The sequence below is a fragment of the Harpegnathos saltator genome, unplaced genomic scaffold, assembly GCF_003227715.2.
Source record: "Harpegnathos saltator strain DR-91 unplaced genomic scaffold, Hsal_v8.6 scaffold41, whole genome shotgun sequence".
Classification (NCBI taxonomy): Eukaryota; Metazoa; Arthropoda; class Insecta; order Hymenoptera; family Formicidae; genus Harpegnathos; species Harpegnathos saltator.
In genome coordinates this window covers 169,522-193,871 of record NW_020230217.1, presented here as the reverse complement: position 1 = coordinate 193,871, position 24,350 = coordinate 169,522, and the positions used below count along the sequence as shown (strand labels likewise).

The following is a 24,350-nucleotide window of genomic DNA, read 5'->3' as shown; positions in this document are numbered from 1 at the left end:
AAAGCGGTTTGTTTACCATATGTCTAAGCTTGGTTCATGACGTTTTGGTTATGTCACAATCGACCAGCACTTACTACTGGAGCCATCTCTTGAAAAACAGCGGGAACTTAGTTGCGCACCTAATATTTTTAGAAATTCCAAATTTAAATTATTTATTTAAGGTATATACAGGGTGTTTGATAGCTGATCATGCAGACGAAAGTTAGAGATAGATTAGGTGTAGCCGAGAAGAAAAGTCATGTACCCTAATGTCAAATTGCCAATAGTTATCGAGTTATTAATTAAAACATGTGAGCCAACGAGCGCGTAGAGAGCGGAGGTCGACCGCAGTAAGCACGTAGACATTTGATACAGGCGGAGTCAGCGAGTGACAGTAGGCGAGCGCGCGCGGCGAGGGGCAACGTAAACAACAAGAGACGAACGCGCGCGACGAGGAACGAGCGAGCGCGAACGACGAGGAGTGAGCGGGCGCAAGCGACAAAAGGCGAGCGAGCGCGACGAAGAGCGAGCGAGCGCGAACGACGAGGAGCGAGCGAGCTATAAGGAAAAAGCTATGAAGAAAAAGCTCTCGCTCGCTCCTCGTCGCGCGCGATCGCCTCTTGTCGCTTACGTTACCCCTCGCCGCGCGCGCTCGCCTACCGTCACTCGCTGACTCCGCCTGTATCAAATGTCTACGTGCTTACTGCGGCCGCCCCCGCTCTCTACGCGCTCGTTGGCTCACATGTTTTAATTAATAACTCGGTAACTATTGCCAATTTGACATTCTGGTACATGACTTTTCTTCTCGGCTACACCCAATCTATTTCCATCTTTCGTCTGCATGATCAGCTATCAAACACCCTGTATGTGTACATAACAAGTTTTTATAAGTAAAACTTAAATAAAACGTACTATTTTAAACAAAAAGATAAAAAAGGTGCTAAGTACAAGTGCAACACGTATTGTTATTTTTAGAAATTTCAAATTCAAATTATTTTTTTAAGGTATATATGTGTACATAGAATAAGTTTTTACAAGTAAAACTTATAACTATAATAAAACTCTACAACACTATTCTACTGTATAAAAGAAGTGATATATTAAAATAGTAGCACCAACTGAGAAACCGAAAATATATATGATTATATACTTAATATTTTTAGAAATCTTAAATTCAAATTATATCCTTTTTTAAGATACATATTAGGAGTACAAATAAGTTTTCGCCGTTTTCTATCAAAAATTAGGAATTTATTCTGAAAGAACATACATTACGTTTTATTCAAAGTATTGTCCCTCACTAGCCATTACTTTTTCCCATCTTTCTGGCAGCATTCGGATATCACGTCGGAAGAACTCTTCATCTTTTGAGGCTATCCACGAATCGACCCAATTTTTAGTATCTTTATATGATGTAAAGCGCTGCTTAGACAGGCCATATGCCATCGACCGGAACAAGTGATAATTGGAAGGGGCAATGTCTGGTGAATACGGCGGGTAGGATAGGACTTCCCAATTAAGTGTTTCCAAGTAGGTTTTGACCGGTTTTGCAACATGTAGCCGAGCGTCATGAAGGAGAATAATTTTGTTGTGTATGGAGTAGTAATGGGCGCGTTTTTCCTTGAGTGCTCGGCTCAATCTCATTAATTGTGTTCGGTAAAGAGCTCCAGTAATGGTTTCGCTCGGTTTGAGCAACTCATAATACACGACACCAAGCTGATCCCACCAAATACACAGCATGAGTTTTTTTCCATGAATATTCGGTTTAGCTGTCGATGTCGAAGCATGGCCAAGTGGTCCCCATGATTTTCTCTTCTTTGGATTATCGTAGTGGATCCATTTTTCAGCACCAGTGACTATACGATGCAAAAAACCCTTTCTTTTATGCCTGGTAAGCAGCATCTCACACGTGCAAAATCGGCGTTCAACGTCTCTCGGTTTCAGTTCATATGGAACCCAATTTCCTTGTTTTTTAATCATTCCCAACGATTTTAAACGATGTGAAATTGCTTGTTGAGTCACTTCTAATGTAAGTGCAAGTTCTTCTTGCGTTTGGCACAAATCTTCCTCCAATAATGCTTCCAATTCCGTGTCTTCGTACACTTTCGGCCTTCCACTACGTTCTTTGTCTTCCACGTCAAACTCACCGTTTTTAAACTTTTGAAACCACTCACGACAACTTCTCTCACTTAAAGCAGTCTCACCATATGCTTCTACAAGCAATCGATGCGCCTCAGCTGCAGATTTCTTCAAATTAAAGAAGTAAATCAAAAGTTCCCGCAAATGACGCTTATTCGGCACAAAACTTGACATTTTCGCACGAAAAAAATTATGTGATGCTGATACGGAGTCACTAATACTTCAAGGTTATGTTACCAGATGTCCAAACTTACGATATTACGTTTTACATCTGATAATTTCAACATAACCTTCTGGTGGGACCATCTTTTGTCAAACTGTGGAAACTTATTTGTACTCCTAATATTATGTACATAACATAAGTTTTTACAAGTAAAAATTATATCATGTTATAAAAATTTAATACGTTTATTAATGGTGTCCAATATTAAAAAAAAAATATCTGTTTAAAGGTTATTATTATTCCAAAAAACCTAACTACAGAAATGTCCATAACATAAATTTTTACAAGTAAAACTTATCATTATTTAGAACACTGAGTTATATGGTTATTTTACTTGTTATTATAACAAATTAATTATTATAACAATGCAATATAAAATATTTAATACAAAAAATCTTGGCGCGGCTGCATCAAAAACTATATCGAACTAAAACTTGTTTAATACATACATGACAGCATTTTTATTATAATAAAATGTACTTGTAAATTCTCTCTATACATATATGGTGTAATGTTTTATTTAAGTTTATATAGAGCAATTACTCGTTTATCGGTGAAACATTTCTCTAATATTAAAATATCTAAAATTCATACAATAGTAAAATATAAACCATTTCTTTATAAATACATCTAATGTAAAATACTCTTAAAATAGTTATGTCAAAATAATATTAGAATATATTGAATATTAATAATATAATATATTTGTTGAAATTAACTTGATTCTATTGACACGTATTATATTTATTGCGCGGTATCGAATAGTTTTATCTGAATTTGAAGTTCCATATGAGTGAAATATATAATTGCTCGCGCAATCGTTCGTTTTTGGTTATAATAAATTATAAACCTATAGAATATACATATTGAATATGTATATATTCTACATATTTTGATATTTTTTTATTCAAGGACGTTATTCTTATTGTAATTGACGAAGTGTCAATGTTATGTAATTTGACATTTATGTACATACATCTTCGACATAGTTTTTGGTGCAGCCGTGCCAAGATATTTGTATTAAATATTTTATATTGCATTGTTATAATTAATTTGTTATAATAACAAGTAAAATAACCATATAACTCAGTGTTCTAATAAATAATTATAAATTTTACTTGTAAAAATTTATGTTATGGACATTTCTTGTAGTTAGGTTTTTCTTGAATAATAATAACCTTTAAATATTGATATTTTTTTTAATATTGGACACTATTAATAAATGTATTAAATTTTTATAACACGATATAATTTTTAATTGTAAAAACTTATGTTATGTATTGGGAGTACAAATTAGTTCGGTCCGTTTTTTTATGTTAAAAGATGTATTTATTTCAAAACAAAATGAATGAACAGATCAATTAAAGTATTTTCCATCGCTGGCTACTACTTTCTCCCATTTCTCAGGCAATTTTCGAATTCCATCTCGAAAAAATGACTCGTCTTTTGAGGCGATCCAAGTTTGGAGCCAATTTTCGATATCTGCGAAAGAAGTGAACCGGTGACCTGCCAAATCGTGCTGCATCCTTCGGAACAACCAGTAATCAGAAGGAGCAATGTCCGGAGAATACGGCGGGTGCGGTAAAACATCCCATTTGAGCGTTTCCAAATATTTTTTTACGACTTTTGCGACATGAGGCCGAGCGTTGTCATGAAGAACGCCTTTCAACATCTCTCGGTTTCAGTTCATAAGGCATCCAATTTCCTTGTTTTTGAATAAATCCCATGTCTCAATCGTATGGAAACGGCTTGTTGAGTCATTCCCAATGATTCTGCTCCTCTTGCGTTTGACTCTGATCTTCCTTGAGTAATACCTCCAATTCTTTGTCCTCGAATTTTTTTGGCTGTCCAGAGCGAGGCTTGTCTTCGATGCTGAAATCTCCATCCTTGAAACGTCGACACCATTCCCTACATGATTTACCAGTTGGAGCAGCGTCACCATAAACTTCAACAAGCATTCGATGGGTTTCAGCTGCACTTTTCTTCCAACTAAAGCAGAAAATTAAAACCTCCCGCAAATGCTGCTTGGTTAACACAAAATTCGACATTTTCAACACTGTAAAAAGTAAGGTTTTTGTATGAAACTCAAAGCGATATAAACTGAATATTATTGGCAGATATCTAATCTCTCTGAAACCGTCAAAATCGGCAGTCACTATGAACCATTCATAACAGCCGGAGCCATCTTTTGAAAACGGACCGAACTAATTTGTACACCCAATACATATATATTTTAAAAGAACAATAATTTAATAAGTTTTACTTATAAAAACTTATGTTATGTATATAACATATATTTTAAGAAAAGGAAATAATTTGAATTTGAGATTTCTAAAAATATTAAGTATACAATAATCATATATACAGGGTGCACGATTTATCTGAAGACATTGAAATATCTCGAGAACTATGCATTGGATAAAAAAGAGTGGTTAATGAAAGTTGTTAGTCTCGAAGGGGGACATCCAATGATACCAAACTCGACCTCCCACCCCATCCCCTGGAGGTTGGGGTTGGGGGCAACTTTGAAATCTTAAATAGAAACCCCCATTTTTTATTGCAGATACAGATTCTACGCCACAAAGTACGTAAATTTTGTCCGAAACTTTTTTTTTGATTCGTGATAGATGGCGCTGTAATCGCAAAAAATTATATTTTCCGCAATTCTCCAGAAATGATCATTAGATTGAGAAATAAAAAATACCTGTTCAATATTTTTAAAGAACATAATAAAAGTTATTCCCCCCCCATCCTCTCGGGGTAGGGTGGGTGGTAACGTTCAAATCTGCATGACGGTTGCCGGCGATGTCAAATCCGGCGACCTAGTAGGCCAATTAATCGGGCCACCTCTGCCAATCCACCGACCATTGTAATCACGGTCTAATACTTCTCGTGCTGCTATTGAGTTATGCGCTGGGCAACCGTCATGCAGATTTGAATGTTACCACCCACCCTACCCCGAGAGGATGGGGGGGGAATAACTTTTATTATGTTCTTTAAAAATATTGAACAGGTATTTTTTATTTCTCAATCCAATGATCATTTCTGGAGAATTGCGGAAAATATAATTTTTTGCGATTACAGCGCCATCTATCACGAATAAAAAAAAAGTTTCAGACAAAATTTACGTATTTTGTGGTGTAGAATCCGTATCCGCAATAAAAAAAGGGGATTTCTATTTAAGATTTCAAAGTTGCCCCCAACCCCCATCTCCAGGGGGTGGGGTGGGAGGTCGAGTTTGGTATCATTGGATGTCCCTCTTCGAGACTAACAACTTTTATTAACCACTTTTTTTATCCAATACATAGTTCTCGAGATATTTCAATGTCTTCAGATAAATCGTGCACCTTGTATATGTTCGGTTTCTCAGTTGGCGCTACTGTTTTAATATGTCACTTCTTTTGTACAATAGAATAGTGTTGTAGAGTTTTATTATAGTTATAGGTTTTACTTGTAAAAATTTATGTTATGTGTATATATATACCTTAAAAAAAATAATGTGAATTTGAAATTTCTAAAAATAATACAATATGTGTTGCGCTTGTACTTGGTGCCTTTTTTTTACCCTTTTGTTTAAAAGGTTTAGTTTTATAAATTTTAAATATAAAAACTTATGTTACGTACATTTTTTGTCGTTAGGTTTTTCTTGAATAATAATAACTTTTACAAAGATATCTTTTTTACTGATTTTTCGATAGCACGGCCCATCATATCGTCTGCTCAGCATCAGCTGACCGGCAATCAAATGACGGGCGACACAACATACCGTGCTTAACAATATTCTCACATTATTATTTTTAGACATTCCCTCTCTCACTCTCCCCCCCCTCTCTCACTCTCTCCCTCTCTCTCTCTCTCTCTCTCTCTCTCTCTCTCTCTCTCTCTCTCTCTCGCTCTCTCTCTCTCTCTCTCTCCCTCTCTCTCTCGCTCTCTCTCTCTCTCTCGCTCTCTCTCTCTCTCTCTCTCTCTCTCTCTCTCTCTCTCTCTCTCGCGCTCTCTCTCTCTCTCTCGCTCTCTCTCTCTCTCTCTCTCTCTCTCTCTCTCTCTCTCTCTCTCTCTCATTCCTCTCTCTAGTATCGGGAAAGCAATGTGCACGCATATTTCCTCTGCTCTGCGTCCGACGTTTCTTTTTTACTGAATCGAAATTTTCCGTGATTCAGTCTTTATCTTAAAATGCCTTCATTTAGAGACAACGTACATAAAAATTATAAGAACACTTTTCTTCCTATTTTTTAAGGCTGAATTGATTGGGACGAAAAAAATCACGATCGGTTCAGCCATTGCTGAGATATGAATATCTCACCTCGTTTTAACTCGCAGTTTCGCGTAATATAAGCACAGTGTGCCTCACGCTGTTCGGGCGCAACTTCGTTGCGTTTGAACTTGGCGCGAGACACTACCGTGCCTCTTGATATATGATGATGACATATATAGATATAATATATATCTATATGAAAGAAATGTATATGATTGTAATTGGCCTCGTGCAGACGCACACTTTTCAATTGTAAAGATATGGACAAGATAATAACAAGAAGTGCAGATATTATCGACAAGGCTGGATGCAATATATGAAGTGTGTCATCCTTCGTACAACCCTATAATATAATGGAAGTTTACCGTAAAAAGTAGCACACGCAAAATATTGACGCGATTACATTGTGTAGTGTAACATCCATCCTCAACACGTTACAATGGAGAGAATTACCGTGGAAATCCGCCCGTCTCAACTCGCGAGAAGTATACGATGTGTGGGTGCAAAGGTGCGACAAGTGTATCGAGTAATTGAAAGGATAAAATCTAGCAAAACGCATTGTCTATCGGCGTCGCGTAATCAACAGCACTCGTATCGTACGACTCGAATGACTGAAAAATGCGTTGCGGCCCTCTTATGCATAAAACACATTTTGTGCATAAAGGGACCGATGCGAAAGACGCAGAACTTGTGTGGCGAGAAATGGATATAGCGTTGAATAGCCACGTACTGACCGGCACAATCATAAATTATTAGGTAATTAAGTATGAAATGAAATTGATTTCGAATCAAAAGTTTTCTTTATTATATTTAGAACTAGAAATAGTACAATTAATCAAAGTATACGCCTAAACTATCGACTCAATTTTGCCATCTCAATAGTAGTTTATTTATGCCAGCAGCGAAGAAACCTAAGGATGACGATAAAATCGCGGAGAGCGTTTTCCGCTTGTTGAAAATTGAGTACTTTTCTTTGCAAAAAATGGCCTAGTGCCTGGAAGAAATGGTGCAAGATCTCATGAATACGGTGAGTGATAAAAAGTTTCCAAATCCAGCTCCTGTAATTTGAGCAGCGTTATTTGTGCGACATGTGGTCGAGCGTTGTCTTGCAAGAGGATTAGCCTATTGACTAATTTCGGTTACTTAATCGCAAGCATTTTAATCATTTCGTTCAATTGGTTACATTAAACATCCGCTGCAATCGGTCAACTAGGTTTCATGAAGCTGTACTGGATAATACCAGCACTGAACCACCAAATAGACAGCATTAGCTTTGTTTGATGAATATTCGGTACCGGACTGTGTTTCGACATTTCACATCCAGCTATTGTGCCGAGCGCTTGTCGACAAGAATCCATTTTCATCACACATAGCAATACGATATAAAAATGGTTCGCCTTTACGTAATAGTAAAGAAAGGCAAACTTCGAGACGATCTTCTGACGCTCGTTTAATTCACACGAAACGCATCTATCTAGCTTCTTTATCTTGCCGATTTGTTTCAAATGGTCTAATATTGTTGGGATAGTAACGTTATACCTTGCTGCTAATTCACACGTTGTTTGAGACGTATCCGCTTTTACTACAACTTTCAACTTATCATTATCCACCTCGATCTCAGGTCGCCCACATGGCTCAGTTTCAAGATTAAAATCGCCAGAACGAAACTTCTCAAAACATTAACATACTGTGCATTCATCCTCACCAAATACAGGGTTTTTCAATTGGTGCGGGTCGATATTGGCAGCCTGTGGCGGCTATGTTGTTTTGGCGGTGTCTGTCTAACCTGTTGTTTATTATTCAGTCACTGATGCCAAATCACCATGACAAGTTACACGATTGAGCAGCACGTGCAAATGATAAAACTTTATTATCAAAATGAGTTCGTTAGTGCAAGCGTTGCGCGCGTTGCGCCCATTTTACGGCAAACGCGGTGGTCCTTCAAAGTCGACTCTCCAACGTTTGGTGGCCAAATTCGAGACGACCGGTTCGGTAAACGATCAGCCAACACCCATACGTCAAAGGAACGCCAGATCGGCCGAGAACATCGCCGCTGTAAGTGAAAGTGTGTAGGAGAACCCGAGGCAGTCAATTCCTCGCCGTGCACAAGAACTCGGCCTTTCGCAGACTTTAACTTGGCGAATTTTACGTCTTGGACTTGGGCCTGCACCCGTACAAGATCCAACTGGCCCAGGAGCTTAAAGTTAATGACCATAGACAACGCCGTTTGTTCGCTGATTGGGCTTCGGAGCATTTGGAAGAGGACCCCAATTTTAGCCGAAAAATCATCTTTAGCGACAAGGCGCATTTTTGAATGAATGGCTATGTTAACAAGCATAATTGCCGTATATGGCACGACGCCAACCCGCACGAGGTTCAACAGGTAGCAATGCATCCACAAAAAGTTACTGTTTGGTGCGGATTTTGGGCCGGCGGCGTCATTGGTCCGTAGTTTTTCGAAAACGACGTTGGCGAGGCCATCACCGTCAATGGCGAGCGCTACAGAACGATGATAACCAATTTCTTTTGGACCCAAATTGGACGATATGGACATAGACGACATGTGGTTCCAGCAGGACGGCGCTATGTGCCACACAGCGGATGCCACGATGGACATTCTGCATGAACGATTTGAGGGTATAGTTATCTCTCGCAGAGGTGACGTGAATTGGCCACCAAGATCGTGCGATTTGACCTCGCTAGACTTTTTCTTGTGGGGTTTTCTGAAGTCGCAGGTCTATGCTAATAAGCCGCAATCGACCGATACCCTTAAAGTCAACATAACCCAGGCCATCGCTCAAATTCAGCCGGATCTATGCGGCAGAATCATTGAAAATTAGACCACTCGGATCCGTGCCACCGTGAGAAGCCGCGGCGGACATTTGAACGATGTTATATTCCACACATAATGGCATACATGGGCCTTTCAAATAAAAAAAGAATTTCGTTAATACCTCATACATAGCTTGTTTTATTCCATTGCAACATTGACCCGCCCTTATTGAAAAACCCTTTACTTCGTTGATATTTCGAGTTGTCTGCATTGGTTCCATGACGAAACTCATATTCGAAAATAACACAAATGTTTTACTTATCCATGGTTACACAAAAATTGCTTTAACAAAGACAGTTCGAAAGACAATCATAAACTAAAACATGCGTTTGAAAGAGTGATGATACCTTCACAACAAAAAAACCAAGAATTATAAAAATTAAATGTCAGAGATATCAATTGTCGAACTTAACGAAATTATATACGAGGGCAGTCTGAAAAGTTTTGAGCCTAACATAGAAACAAGTATTTTTTCGGTCAAATGTAGTTTGATTTTTTAACATAGTCTCCTTTTAAGTCGATACATTTTTTCCAGCGATGCTCTAACCTCTTTAACCCTTCCAAATAGTAGTAGTTGGCGTCTTGCTCCGCAAAATAGGCGTTTACGTATGCGATGACCTCCTCGTTCGATGCAAATCTCTGTCCTCCAAGCGAAATTTTAAGCTTGGGAAAAAGGAAAAAGTCGCTGAGGACCAGATCTGGTGAATACGATGGGTGGTCAACCAATTCGAAGTGCAATTCGTGAATTTTGGCCATGGTGACCGCCGAATGCGTTTTTGGTCCAAAGTGAGCAAGCGCGGCACCCAACGCGCGGATAGCTTACGCATGTCCAATTCTTCAGTCAGTATATGACAAACGCGTTCTTTCGATATGCCCATAGCCTCCACTATCTTTCTAACCTTGATTTAACGGCCGTTCAGTACCGTTTGGTGAACATTTTCGATGTTATCGATGGTGGTCGCAGGTTTTTGCCGTCCCGAACGCTTATCATCAGCCAAGCTGGTATGACCACGTTTAAATTCAGCTGCCCATCTTTTCACGGTGGCAAATGATGAGACAGAGTTCCCGTAAACAATGTCCAACTCGGTTTTTATTTGCGCAGGCATATTGTCTTTCAAAGGCAAGAATTTAATCACGGCACGATATTCGATTTTTTCCATTTTTACAAAAACACTGACATCGACTGACACAAACGACTGTCAAACAACAACTGAGCGTCCAAAATGGCTGCAATTTTCACAGTCATCATTTAAAGCATATACTATTGTAGTACTAAAATGGTTTTGACGAGTAGAGTCATTTTCATGTTGAGGCTCAAAACTTTTCAGACTGCCTTCGTATTTAAGGAAATCGGACATTTCATATTTAACGACGTAATTCACGACATATAATCACATTAAATTGTGCCAATTTTTCCAAGATGTGAGAAACAGTGCTCGAGTATGTGCGAAACGTTATGGAAAAACATGACAGTCTCAAAATGAATACTGTGTTTAACGGTAAGTTCGTCGTGGGTGGGTTTAAACGCGCGTTTAAAAGTATAAGTACGAGAAATTATGAACTTTTCTCGTTTCGGATTTAGAAGAGTGGTACCAGCAACGCATCATCGAGCCTATTCTAACATTTTTGGAATCATTTCAGAAATGGGATAACGGATAGGCATTGTCGCAATACACATTGACCGTTATATCGGCATACTCGATATAACGATCAATGTGAATAAGTACAATTCACTTCACGCAGACAGCAACATCGAGTTACCACGCGAAATAAAGGTAAAGAAAGCAATGATTAATGTGCAATCCACAGACAATGCGTGTTTCGCGTAAGCGGTGGTCGCTGCTATATATCCAGCTTTTAAACATGTAGAGAAGATGAATGAATATCCTTACTATATCTTAAAACTGAATCTTCAACATATCGAATTTCCCATGACGCTGAATCAAATTACAAAGTTCGAACGGCTGAATGACATGTCCGTCAACGTATACACTACCTACATAGGAGGCGCCAGACTATCCATGCGGGTCCTTCCTTCCTTCCTTCAATAGATGGCTCTGGGCCTGTGGAAGTAAGCCCCTACGCCATTCTCCTAACAGTCCATGCGGGTGGGCCAGCGTTTATATGGGTAAGCCATACTTATTAGGTGTGTGAATTAATTCGGTCCATCTGGCGGTCAATTGCTGTACTATGTAATTTTCTAACCTCTAATGTCTGCAAAAGGCTTTATTTTTTAGTTTTGATATCTGGCAATAATATTCAGTTGATAAACGTTTGGGTTTGTAACAATAACATCGTGTTTATCTGATTTGAAAATGTCGAAATTCGAGCCAAAAAAATATCATTTCCGGGAAGTTCTCATTTCCTGTTTTCATTTGAAAAAAACAGTCGCTGAAGCTCATCGAATGCTCGTAGAAGTTTATAATGAAACTGCTCCCACCGATAAATCATACAGAGAATGGTTTCGACGTTTCAAAAGTGATGATTTTAGTGTTGATGACAAACCTCGTCCAGGTCAGCCGAAGAAGTTCGAAGACGAGGAATTGCAGGCGCTAATCGATGAAGATCTATGTCAATCGCAACATGAGCTCACGCAATTATTGAATGTTGATCGATCAACAATTTCTGTGCATTTGGCAGCCATGGGAAATATTTACAAAGAAGGAAGATGGGTGCCATACGAAAGAACTGAAAGAAAGAGACATCGAGAGGCGAAAAGCCATGTCTGAAATCTTGCTTGCCAGGCAAAAAAGAAAAGGTATTTTGCATCGTATTGTGACTGGAGACGAAAAGTGGATATATTTTGATAATCCCAAACGAAGGAAATCCATTAGCGACCCAGGAAAACCATTAACATCCACATCGATACCAAAGCGGAATGTTCACAGCAAGAAAATAATGCTCTGTATATGGTGGAACCAGAAGGGTGTAGTGTATCATGAACTATTAAAACAGAGCCAAACCATCACTGCCGAACTTTACCAACAACAATTGATCCGTTTAAACAACGCATTGAAGAATAAGCGGCCGGAATATGCAAAGAGACACGACAAAGTAATCTTCCAGTACGATAACGCTCGGCCACATGTTGGAAAGATTGTGGTCATCTTGGAAGCACTTGGCTGGGACATTTTACCTCAACTGCCGTATTCACCAGACATTGCTCCATCCGATTATCACTTATTCAGATCGATGGCACACAGGATTTCAGACCAGCACTTCAACAATGAAGAAATTATGAAGAAAGAAATTATGAAGAAATAGAGAAATGGCTCAATGAATGGATCGCTTCGAAGGACGAGTCATTTTTCCGTCACGGAATGCAACAACTGCCAGACAGATGGAAAAAAATAATAGTAAGCGATGGCAAATACTTTAATTAGTGTACTTTTTCATGTTTTTCATACTAAAGTCTTTTTTTGAAAGAAAAAAACGGACCGAATTAATTCACACACATAATATTATATATTATGTATTTAATTTTTGTCTCTGAGAGAAATTAACTATGAAGGTAGAATTTAAAATTAATTGTAGAATTTTAATTATAAAAATAACTTCATATAGAAAAGCTGAAAACTTGGACAGAATAGGACAACATAATTATGCTACAATTTTCTAAAATTTTAGGGTGGGCCAAAGGGTGGACCAGCGTATTTTTAGGCCAGGGCCCACCCAGGTCCATCCTTGGCGCCGCCGCTGACTACTTAAAATAAAAAGAAGAAGAAAGAAGCATATATGATTGCTCCGATACGTCTCATCAATAGGAAGAAAGGCAGACATGTCGATTTATTGTACTGTACTATACAAAATCCACAAGACCACAACGTGGGATATTTTGCATGGATCAAGAATCTATCTCGATTAGTGAGCTCGCGACTTAATAAGAAGAAAAATTGGAAATATATTAGGCTGCAGATGAAATGACCGTTTTTCAAAATTTAAATTTCCCGGCCGAGTAGTTCAGCTCTTTTCATGCAGCTGTCGTTGCATGCGTGATATTTGAAATATGCCCCACGCGTAAATTCGCATGCATAACCTTATTTTTATCACATTGTTTATATCGTTGAAAATCGCTGTCTCTTCGACATGGAAAGTAAGGAAATGCGGATAATATTCTTGTACGAATACAAACTTGGTCATAGTGCGGCCGAGGCAACGCAAAACATAAACACTGCTTTTGGGGAAGGTTCTGTAAGTGATCGAACCATTAGACGTTGGTTTGAAAAATTTTGATCTGGTGATACAAATCTCGACAATTTGCCTCGCCATGCACCATCAGTGATTGATGATAATGTTTTGAAAGACATGATTGAAGCAGATTCGCGTTTATCAGTTCGAGGTATTGCACACAGCATCAACGTTCACTATTCTACTGTTTCCCGATATCTAAAGGCCATGGGGAAAGTGAAAAAGGTTGACAAATGGGTACCACATGAACTAACTGAGAGAGACAAGCTTCGCCGTAAGGAAATCAGCTCATCTTTGCTTTCCCGACATAATAATGAAGGAATATTGAATCAAATAGTAACGTGTGATGAAAAGTGAGTTCTTTATGACAATCGTCGACGTTCTGTCCAATGGTTAGATGCTGATCAAGCTCCGAAACACATGCCGAGCCTTCATCCACGTAAAGTTATGGTATCTGTATGGTGGTCTGCCAAGGGTATTGTGCATTTTTCGTTTTTGAAAAAGAGTGAAACTATAAATGCTGACAAATATTGCCAAGAAATTGACATTGTGATGGAAAAACTGCGTATTGAACAGCCGGCGTTATTAAATAGACGAGGTATGTTATTGCTCTATAATAATGCTAGACCGCATATTGTAAAAAAAACTATAAAAACATTAACAGAATACAAATGCGAAGTTCTTCCTCATCCTCCTTATTCTCCTGACCTTTCTCCAACTGATTTGTTTAAGCATTTGTTTAAGCATCTGGATAACTTTTTAAGTGAAAAGGTATTCCAAACAGAAAGCGACGTGAAAAATGCGTTCAACGAATTTCTTGCATCTCGCTCTTTTAATTTCTACGTGAAAGGCATTGATGCGCTTGTATCACGTTGGGGGAAGTGTAATGAGGTGGAGGGAGACTATTTCGATTGACGAGATGTATATAAAGTGTATCGAATAAAAATTTAAATTAAAAATTAAAAAATGGCCATTTCATCTGCAACAACCTAATATTTGTGATCGGCAGATACATTCCACAACAAATATGCTAGAAGATGAAATAAAAGAAACAACTATAATAATCATTTCTTTTTCGTTTCAAATGTTTGCGCTTCAGCTCCAGCAAGAGCTTGCAATGTTACGAAATCAAAAATAAACGACTGCGCAATTAGCCTCCCAACGAAGGACAACAAGTGGCTCAGCTTCGACAACTACAGTAAGAAGGAACAGTTCCGTTTGTGATGTGCGCCGACCTGCAGTGCACAGTGGAGAAAAAGATGCCGAATGAAAAGAAGAAATCGTGTAAATATCAACATGATAAAGCATGTATAGGATATTACGTAAGGTGTTCCTACGATAAATCGTTGTCCGTATATTATTTTCATCACGATCTGAATTGCATTTCATTGTTCGTCGAGCAACTCGAAGAATCGTCACATCATGTAAAGAATTGTGTGAAATTACGATTCATCGATTCGTACAAATTTCTCAACGCCAGTCTCGAAAAATTGGCATCTCTCCTTAGTAAAGATAAATTAAAAATTGTTTGATTCGAATTTCGAAAATTATCAGACGAAGATTTTGATTTATTGGCACGAAAAGATGTCTTTCCATACGAATATATGTGTATGAATTACGTAGACAAGTTGCAAGATCGGTGTTTACCTCCACGTGAGTCATTCTACAGTTCGCTAACAGATAACACAGTATCCGAGAGTAATTATGTGTACGCCGTGAAAGCGTGTGGAAGCGGTTCTCCATTCGAACCTTGGGCGAATATAGTGAGTTGTATCTGAAGACCGATGTCTTGTTATTAACCGATATTTTTGAAAATTTCTACGATAGTTGTATCAAAAATTATATAGATTGGACCCCGTTTATTATTATACTTTACTAGGTTTCGCATAGGACATAATGAATATTGAAGTATGCGGGCATAAATTTTGAATTGCTCACCGACGTCGATATGGTCATGTTTATCGAACAAGGTATTCGCGGCGGTCTTACAAGGAAATACCCAACCGCCCCTCATCGATTTTGATGGGCATGGAATATTTTGTAGAGCATCAATAAACATTAGATATGTATTTTTTTTATGTGCTTATCTCGAAGTTTAGGGGTCGAAACCACCCCTTGAAGAAAACGGACTTTTTCGTTGTTATTTAATATCTCATAAAATATGAGGTATATGAGAAAGTGTTTCAGACAAAAGTTTTACAGTATTTTATACTCTTTCCATCGGTCCAGTCAAATTTTTCAAAATGCTATATTGTACCTCCTCCCCCTCCCCCTTCTCCGTTACCTTCGCAAATTTTTAAATTTTTGTAAGGACAAAAATTAAAGAGCATTTATATAATGCCGAATCCACCCATATATAATAATAATATGGTTCCTCGATTCAAGTTTTGGCTAAACTACATGATTAATAACTTCGCGTTATACCAGGTGTGTCGGTAATTCCTTTCCGGTTTTTTCGCAAAGAAAACATGTTATTTACAATGGATTAAGTTAAAATATATTTATTCAAAGTATTGGCCATTTGATTCTATACATTTTGCCCATCTCTCAGGCAATTTATGGATGCCATTCCAAAAGAACTGTTTCTCCTTTGAGCTAAACCATTCATCGCGCCATTTTTTACTTCGCCGATTTCGAAGAAGTTTTCGAAATCGGCGAAGTACTACTCTGCAAGCGCGTGCCCCATCGATGCGAAAAGGTGGTAGTCGGATGGAGCCAGGTCTGGAGAGTACGGCGGGTGCGATAAAACTTCCCATCCAAGTGATTTCAACACTTCTTTGACTGGTTTTGTTGTATGAGACGGCGCGTTGTCATGCTGCAAAATCACCTTATCATGTCTTTGAGCGTATTGTGGACGTTTTTCGATCAATGCACAGTTCAAATTGATCATTTGTTGTTGGTAGCGATCAGTATTAACTGTTTCTCCAGGTTTCAACAGTTCATAATATACGACACCAACCTGGTCCCACCAGACACAGAGCGTGGTCTTGCGACCAAAGCGATTTGGCCTTGCAGTCGATGGGCCGCCTTCGCCAGGTGATAACCATGATTTTTTTCGCTTGGGATTTTCGAAATAAATCCATTTTTCATCACCCGTTACTATTCGATGCAGAAATAACTTCCTTTCATATCTTTGAAGCAGCATTTCACTGACGATTTTTCGATTTTCCAATTGCCTGTCATTCAATTCATGTGGCACCCATCTTCCCATCTTTTGGATCTTTCCCATCGCTTGTAATCGTTCACAAATTGCTACTCGGCTCACATTCAACTTTTCTGCCAATTGTTTTTGAGTTTGTGTTGGGTCTTCATCCAATAACTCTTGCAATTCCGCATCTTCAAACGTTTTCGGCCTACCAGGACGTTTTTTGTCTTGAACGTTGAAATCACCACATTTGAATTGTCGAAACCACGTTTCACATGTTCTTATGGTTGGAGCATGCTCACCATAAGTCTCTATCAGCAAACTTTGACTTTCAGCGGCTTTTTTCTTTTGATTAAACAAGAAAAGTAATGTGTAAACAAGAAAAGTAGTGCGTGCCGTAAATGCACGTTTTCAGGCACAAAACTCGATATTTTCAAAAAATTATTAATCTATAACGCTGTTATTTTGGCGGAACGTAACTTATGTAGTTTTGAGGTTAATGTCAGTAGAATAAAATGACATATGTATCAAATCATAACATTGCATACTTATGACTAGTGACATCTGTTACAAAAACCGAAAAATAATTACCGACATACCTGGTAGACACCGCGTTGTGCGAGCAGGTAGGTACTGTACATAACGTTGCGTTATTTCTCTTCACTTGCGCTATACTTTATTACTACTTGCGTATATTTTCTATTACATACTACAAGATTAAACGAATTAATTCTAATGATATGATATGCAATATATTATACGTAATGTTTTTTGATGCTCTACAAAATACCCAATGCCCATCAAAATCGGTGAGGGACGGTTGCGTATGTTTCCTTATTAGTCAATGTGTAAGGAGATAGGCAAAAGCCAATAATAAGTACATGCAGTCTTACGATCTATCGAAGCCATCCTCATACCTCATATACTTTAACCTCATGTACTTTAATGTAAATAACATGTATGGCTAGGGTTGGGAAAGTTACTTTGTAAAAGTATCTAATTACAGTTACAATTTTTTTCACTGAAAAAGTAACTAGTTACAGTTATAAGTTAATGACCTTCAGAAATAACATGTTACAGTTATAATTATTTAGATAGTAACAAGTCGTTACTTTTCAGTTACTTTTTTATAATAATAGAGCTATTATTTTAAATTTTGTATATATATAAATTCCTTCAATTTTATACATAGTGATCCGAAATTCCCGCATTCGGAGTACAGGACATGATATTTCATGTTAAAACAAACAACTTTTTCTTTAGCAAAATTGCGTGCAAAAGTGCGACAACTAGTTTTTGCAAAAATGTGTGTTAAAGTTAATGAATAAGCGTTCTTGTCTATGTAGCGCTCAGGGTCGGCGCACGTGCCTCGCTTAATATCGATATTCGATAAATATCGACTCTATAACATCGATATTTACTTGATATCGAAGTTTTTATTCAAAATTAAATTCTTTTATTTTGTACAGGATGTCTCATTTTAAATCTCCTAGGCAAATATCTCGAAAAATATGGAAGATATTACGGAAGAAAAATACGGAAAACTATACTTAGTCAGTGACTAGTATTCATAAGTAATGTCTTTTACAACGCTCATACGGCTCTGTTGTGATTAGTTTACGCATCTTAAGACTGTACTTAAGACAATCTTAAATAATAAGAATTAATACCGATATAAACAATACCGGGATTTTACAACTCGCAAAGCACATTATTATTTACATTTGTTTTTATTTTCAGATGATATTGTGCAATCAGATAATTTTTTATTTATTTATTACGTAAAAAATAAAGGCAGTACTTATTTTATTAACTTTTTATTATTTAAGTAATACAATACGGAAAAAGGTCAAATCCCGGTATTGTTCATAGTTGATTCTTATTATTTAAGATTGTCTTAAGTACATTCATAAGATGTAAAACAATAAATATGACGCAATAGCGTTGATAATCTCCTCTCCGAACCTAGTTGCAATCTATATTTCTTTTAAAAAAATTGTATGCCTATTAGGCATTTCCGTCGCGCGTCGCCAATCGCCTTATTTGTTAACATAATTTGCGTTCAGCGTGAAGTGCGCTGCGTGGTTTCAGTCATATAAAAACTTCAAGCAATAGATAAAACATCTCAATTGTTTAAGATTGTCTTAAGACAGTTTTAAGATGTCGTAAACTATCACAACAGAGCCGTATAAGCATCTTAAAAGACATTACTTATGAATACTATAGTCACTGACTAGGTACATGCGAATGAGGCGCGCGCATCGGTCCTGAGCGCTACATAGACAAGAGCGCTTATTCATTAACTTTAACACGTTCTCCTGCAAAAACTACTTGTCGGACGTAATTGTGTTAAAGGAAAAAGTTATTTATTTTAGCATAAAGTGTCCTGTACTCCGAATGCGAGAATTTCGGATCACCCTGTATAAATATAGTTTGTTGATTATTATATTCCTCGTATTGTATATAACCTTTACAAATTAGATTCATTAATTTAAATAAGCAATTCATATTTATTCTTAGACTATTAATAACAACTGGGCAGAGAAATGCCCAGTTGTTCTCGTTTCCAAGTTTTTGCTGTAACTTGAATATTTCTGCACATACCGGTTATGGCATTTTACAGTCTTCCTTTGAAGATTGAGATGTTTTATCTATTGCTTGAATTTTTTATATAATTGAAACCACGCAGCGCACTTCACGCTGAACGCAAATTATGTTAACAAATAAGGACTGGCGACGCGCGACGGAAATGCCTAATAGGCATACAATTTTTTTAAAAGAAATATAGATTGCAACTAGGTTCGGAGAGGAGATTATCAACACTATTGCGTCATATTTATTGTTTTACATCTCATGAATGATAAAGATAGATGACGCAATAGCGCGTTTTCCAACTGCAGCCAGAATAACTGTATGTTTATTGAATATCAAGCATCGCATGTTGCGTTATCGTGCTAATCTGCCAAAAACTTAAGTTTGAAATATATAAAATAATTATTAAAGTAAATAAATTAAATTAATTACTAGTTATTAAACCAATGTAACTAAGTTAAATTACAGTTACCAAAAAAAGATAAAAATACCTGTAACTTCGTTACAAGTAACGAGTTATTTGTCAACCCTGTGGCTGGGCAATATGTTAATCATTGCCATACGCAAATTTTCAATGAACTAGAGATGCGTCAAATTTTGACATATTATCAATCGCGCTAGATTTGTCTACAGGTTACATTCTCGAGGTCGACGTGAAGTATCCGCAACGTCTGCACGACGCGCATGCTGACCTACCGTTCCATCCCACATGCAACAAACTATCGGGCAAAAAACAGGACAAGTTTCTTACAACAATATGCGATAAATAACATTATATTATCCATTATCATATCCTACAAAAGTGCACGCGCTATGGTCTTCATGTTGTATTCACCGCTCCAATTCTCTTAATTTCCGTGGCTATATTATATAGATATATAGAATTAAATATTATATAGAATTATATAGACGATTATATAGAATTAAATACACAGTTTCAAATGCGTGCAACAAACAACTTCGAAAAAATTTTGTACAAATTGATGAATAACGCGATATTCGGAAAAGTAATCGAAAATGTTCGCAATCATGTCCATATACACTCAAACGCAAAAAACCCGGTACACTAAAAATTTGGGAAAAAATTACAAAATTTCAAATGATCATAACTTGGTAAATAATGAAGATACAAATATGCGCAGAAATGCAAAATGAAACTTGAAACGTCCTCTTTAAGAATATCTGAATGGCAATTATGCTCGGCCATTTTTTTCAAAATGGCGGATGATAAAGTGAGAGGATGCAAAATTGATAATCAAAGGTCCGTGTTTGCGATGGTGCATGGTGTGCATCAGGTATCGCAGCGTAATGGGACCAAATGTACATGAAAGTATAGAGTGTTATCTTTAAAATGCTACTTTACCGAGCTCGATGTGATCATTTTTCACTGAGTTGTTCCAAATTTTGCTAAAAATGCGGTTTTCTTGTTAAATTTGCATAATTCAGTGAATAAGTATCGCATCAAGCTCTATAACGAAGTATTTTAAAGAAAACATTCTATACTTTTAGGTACTTTTCGTCCCATTGAGCTGCGACACTTACTTTGCTCCATGCGCCGTCGCACGCTCGAATCTTTTTTTAGCAACTTTTCATGTTCTCCTTTTTATCACCCGCCATTTTGAAAAAATATCGTTGCGCACAATTTCGATAGATCTTTCGAAAAATACGGTTTCAAAGCTTTCAAACCGTTTTTGAAATTTGCTGCTAGGATATTTAGGTGTCGAGATATTCAATTTCGAATTTGCAACAAATGTCGATTCAGCGAGGCTTAAGGGGCTAAGAGGCTCTGCGGTTCGTTTAGCTCTTTCATAATTTCAATAGCCGCGTTCATTATTCTCTATACAATAATTTACATAACCTGCACAATATATTCAATGATTTGCATTTATTATTTTGAAAGCCAGGGAAATGAAAGTAAAATTCAATTCAGGTTCTTCATTTTACGTAATCGATATTACGTAATAAAGATGAATTGCGTTTTAAGATACCGCTGTTATTAGCTCAAATTATGGTTGTAAGTCTTCCCAATATAAACCGCATGGAGTTTTACTGGTAGGAGAAGTCCCATTGTATGTAGTGTGTGTATGTGTGTGTGTGTGTGTGTGTTTGTATACCACAAGGATAAGGACCCCGTGGTTCGTCAGCTCCACAGTATTTCAAGATTTCACACCCTCCTTGTGGTGTGTGTGTGTGTGGTGTTACAGCAGAGATAAGGACCCCGCAGTTCGTCACTCCTGCAGTAATTAATGACTCCAAACCCTCTCTGCTGTGTGTGTGGTGTGTGTGTACTAATAGTGGGTATGACTGCCTCGTGCGCGTATTTCCTCATTCATACGATCAGGCATACTCCTTATTAGTCTTTTAATTTCATCCTGCGTAATTGTATTCCATTCGTTTTCGAGAATTATTCACAGTTGCTGAGGAGCAGGTACGTGATTTCGTACTTTCCTGCCGAGATTGTCCCATAAGTATTCGATTGGATTTAAATCTGGACTATTTGCTGGCCAATCGAGTCGATTTATGCCAACTTCATCGAAGAAATCAAGCACTCTTCTCGCAGTGTGTGGTCGAGCATTGTCTTGCATAAACAAGAAGTTCTCTCCGATGAAGGGTGCGTACGGAACAACATACGGAATGAGTATGTCTTCCACGTATACATCTGCGTTCATATTCTTGTCAAAAAGTGCAGATCTGTATGAGCATTAGCTGAAATTCTTGCCCAAATCATTACAGAGCCTCCATTGTAGCTATGCCTCTCACTTACCGTACAGTCTGCAAATCGTTTTCCACTGCGACGATAAACTCGTTCTCGTCTATCTGGAGAATAGACACAAAAACGAAATTTATCGCTAAAGAGTACTTTGCTCCAGTCTGCGTAAGTCCAGTCTCTATGCTCAACTGCAAAATTGAGTCGAGCTACGCGATGGTGACATTTAAGCAAAGGTACAGCTGCTGGCCTGCGCGAAAGCAGATTTTGTTCCTTTAATCTTCTCCGAACGGTGTTAACGGATACATTAATGTTGCGGACATCCCTTAAATTGTTTCTTGAACAGATTTGAACAGATGTTCGATGTCTATCTCTTAACGAATTTGAAACAATAAATCGGTCATCATTGTGATTGGTACATCGAGGACATCCCGAACCAGGCCTTCTATGGAAAGAATTGGTTTGTAAGTACCTGGCATAAGCACGTTGCACAGTTGACACTGACAAATCAAGTGCCTGAGCAACGTACCTTCGACTTCTGCCATCTTCAATTAAAGCAATAACTTGAGCAGCCTTTTCAGGATTTATCGTCGCCATAATCGACGCAATAATTTCGATGCGAAACAATCAATTATGGTTTAAATTGATGAAGTTGCACGAAGCAACGCGCCTCGAAAGGAAAAGATCACGGAAAAAGAAAAGTCGTACGAAGCAGCGCTTATCGGAGTGAACACGTTCGGAAAAGGAAAATTGTTTGTCTTTGTTTATTGTCTTGGCACATACATTTAAGAAAAATCCAGTCAAGCCAGGCGTTAAAGCCTGGCGCACCGACAGAATCTCAGTCAAGCCAGAACGTAAGCCCGGCGTACTGACAAACTCGCGGAGTCCAGCGTACAAGAGATAGTGCTACTATCGGCGGTGGACCGTACGAAGGCCAAAAGCTGTACGAAGGCAATCTCTGATCGTCTCCGCGGGCACTCTTATATGCCCTGGGCAGCTCGAACTCGCGTGCGAGCCGAGGGGCTCGCGCGCACGATAATCCAGATCGCCGCGTCGCGGCGGCTCCATGGACTAGGAGCGCCAGGGAATTTCGACGTTCAGGTGGCGTCCAGCGACTCGGCATCCCGCGCGCCGGGTCACCGCGAACTCAGGCGCGATCCTGAACAGCATATTCAAGCTGTGAACCATAATGGCCAATCGTACGGAGAAGGTAGAGAGAGCTAGGGACAGCTTCGCGAACTAAAGTGTATACCACAGTGATCATGCGTAACTGAAGGGTAAAGAATAATTTTTGATAAAAATTAAATTTCCAATTCGCAAAATTGTGTAAATTATTGTATAGAGAATAATGAACGCGGCTATTGAAATTATGAAAGAGCCAAACGAACCGCAGAGCCTCTTAGCCCCTTAAGCCTCGCTGAATCGACATTTGTTGCAAATTCGAAATTGAATATCTCGACACCTAAATATCCTAGCAGCAAATTTCAAAAACGGTTTGAAAGCTTTGAAACCGTACTTTTCGAAAGATCTATCGAAATTGTGCGCAACGATATTTTTTCAAAATGGCGGGTGATAAAAAGGAGAACATGAAAAGTTGCTAAAAAAAGATTCGAGCGTGCGACGGCGCATGAAGCAAAGTAAGTGTCGCAGCTCAATGGGACGAAAAGTACCTAAAAGTATAGAATGTTTTCTTTAAAATATTTCGTTATAGAGCTTGATGCGATACTTATTCACTGAATTATGCAAATTTAACAAGAAAACCGCATTTTTAGCAAAATTTGGAACAACTCAGTGAAAAATGATCACATCGAGCTCGGTAAAGTAGCATTTTAAAGATAACACTCTATACTTTCATGTGCATTTGGTCCCATTACGCTGCGATACCTGATGCACACCATGCACCATCGCAAACACGGACCTTTGATTATCAATTTTGCATCCTCTCACTTTATCATCCGCCATTTTGAAAAAAATGGCCGAGCATAATTGCCATTCAGATATTCTTAAAGAGGACGTTTCAAGTTTCATTTTGCATTTCTGCGCATATTTGTATCTTCATTATTTACCAAGTTATGATCATTTGAAATTTTGTAATTTTTTCCCAAATTTTTAGTGTACCGGGTTTTTTGCGTTTGAGTATATTACATATGTATATATGTTACATTTGGATATTACATATGTCCATATATTAGGTGTACAATTTAATTTTCGGCCCCAAAATTCAATGAATGACAGCTTCTATTCAAATTGAAATTTATTTCGGCCCTATGGTGATCTGAAAGTACTAAG

The 24,350-nt window shown here is 37.9% G+C and overlaps 1 protein-coding gene across 2 annotated transcripts in view; it reads right to left on the bottom strand.

Annotated features, from left to right (window-relative positions):
- The window catches only part of Agps (alkyldihydroxyacetonephosphate synthase), a 147,049-nt gene that overhangs the window by 54,480 nt on the left and 68,219 nt on the right, over nucleotides 1-24,350 (bottom strand). The window contains exon 1 of one of the 2 annotated variants that reach the window (XM_025301325.1): nucleotides 11,430-11,599. The exons of the other annotated variant lie outside the window; for it this stretch is intronic. Within the exon in view, the coding sequence (XP_025157110.1) occupies nucleotides 11,430-11,452 (23 nt within the window). The 5' untranslated portion in view covers nucleotides 11,453-11,599. Of the gene's footprint in view, nucleotides 1-11,429; nucleotides 11,600-24,350 lie in introns of those variants that run through there. 2 annotated transcript variants of the gene reach the window in all.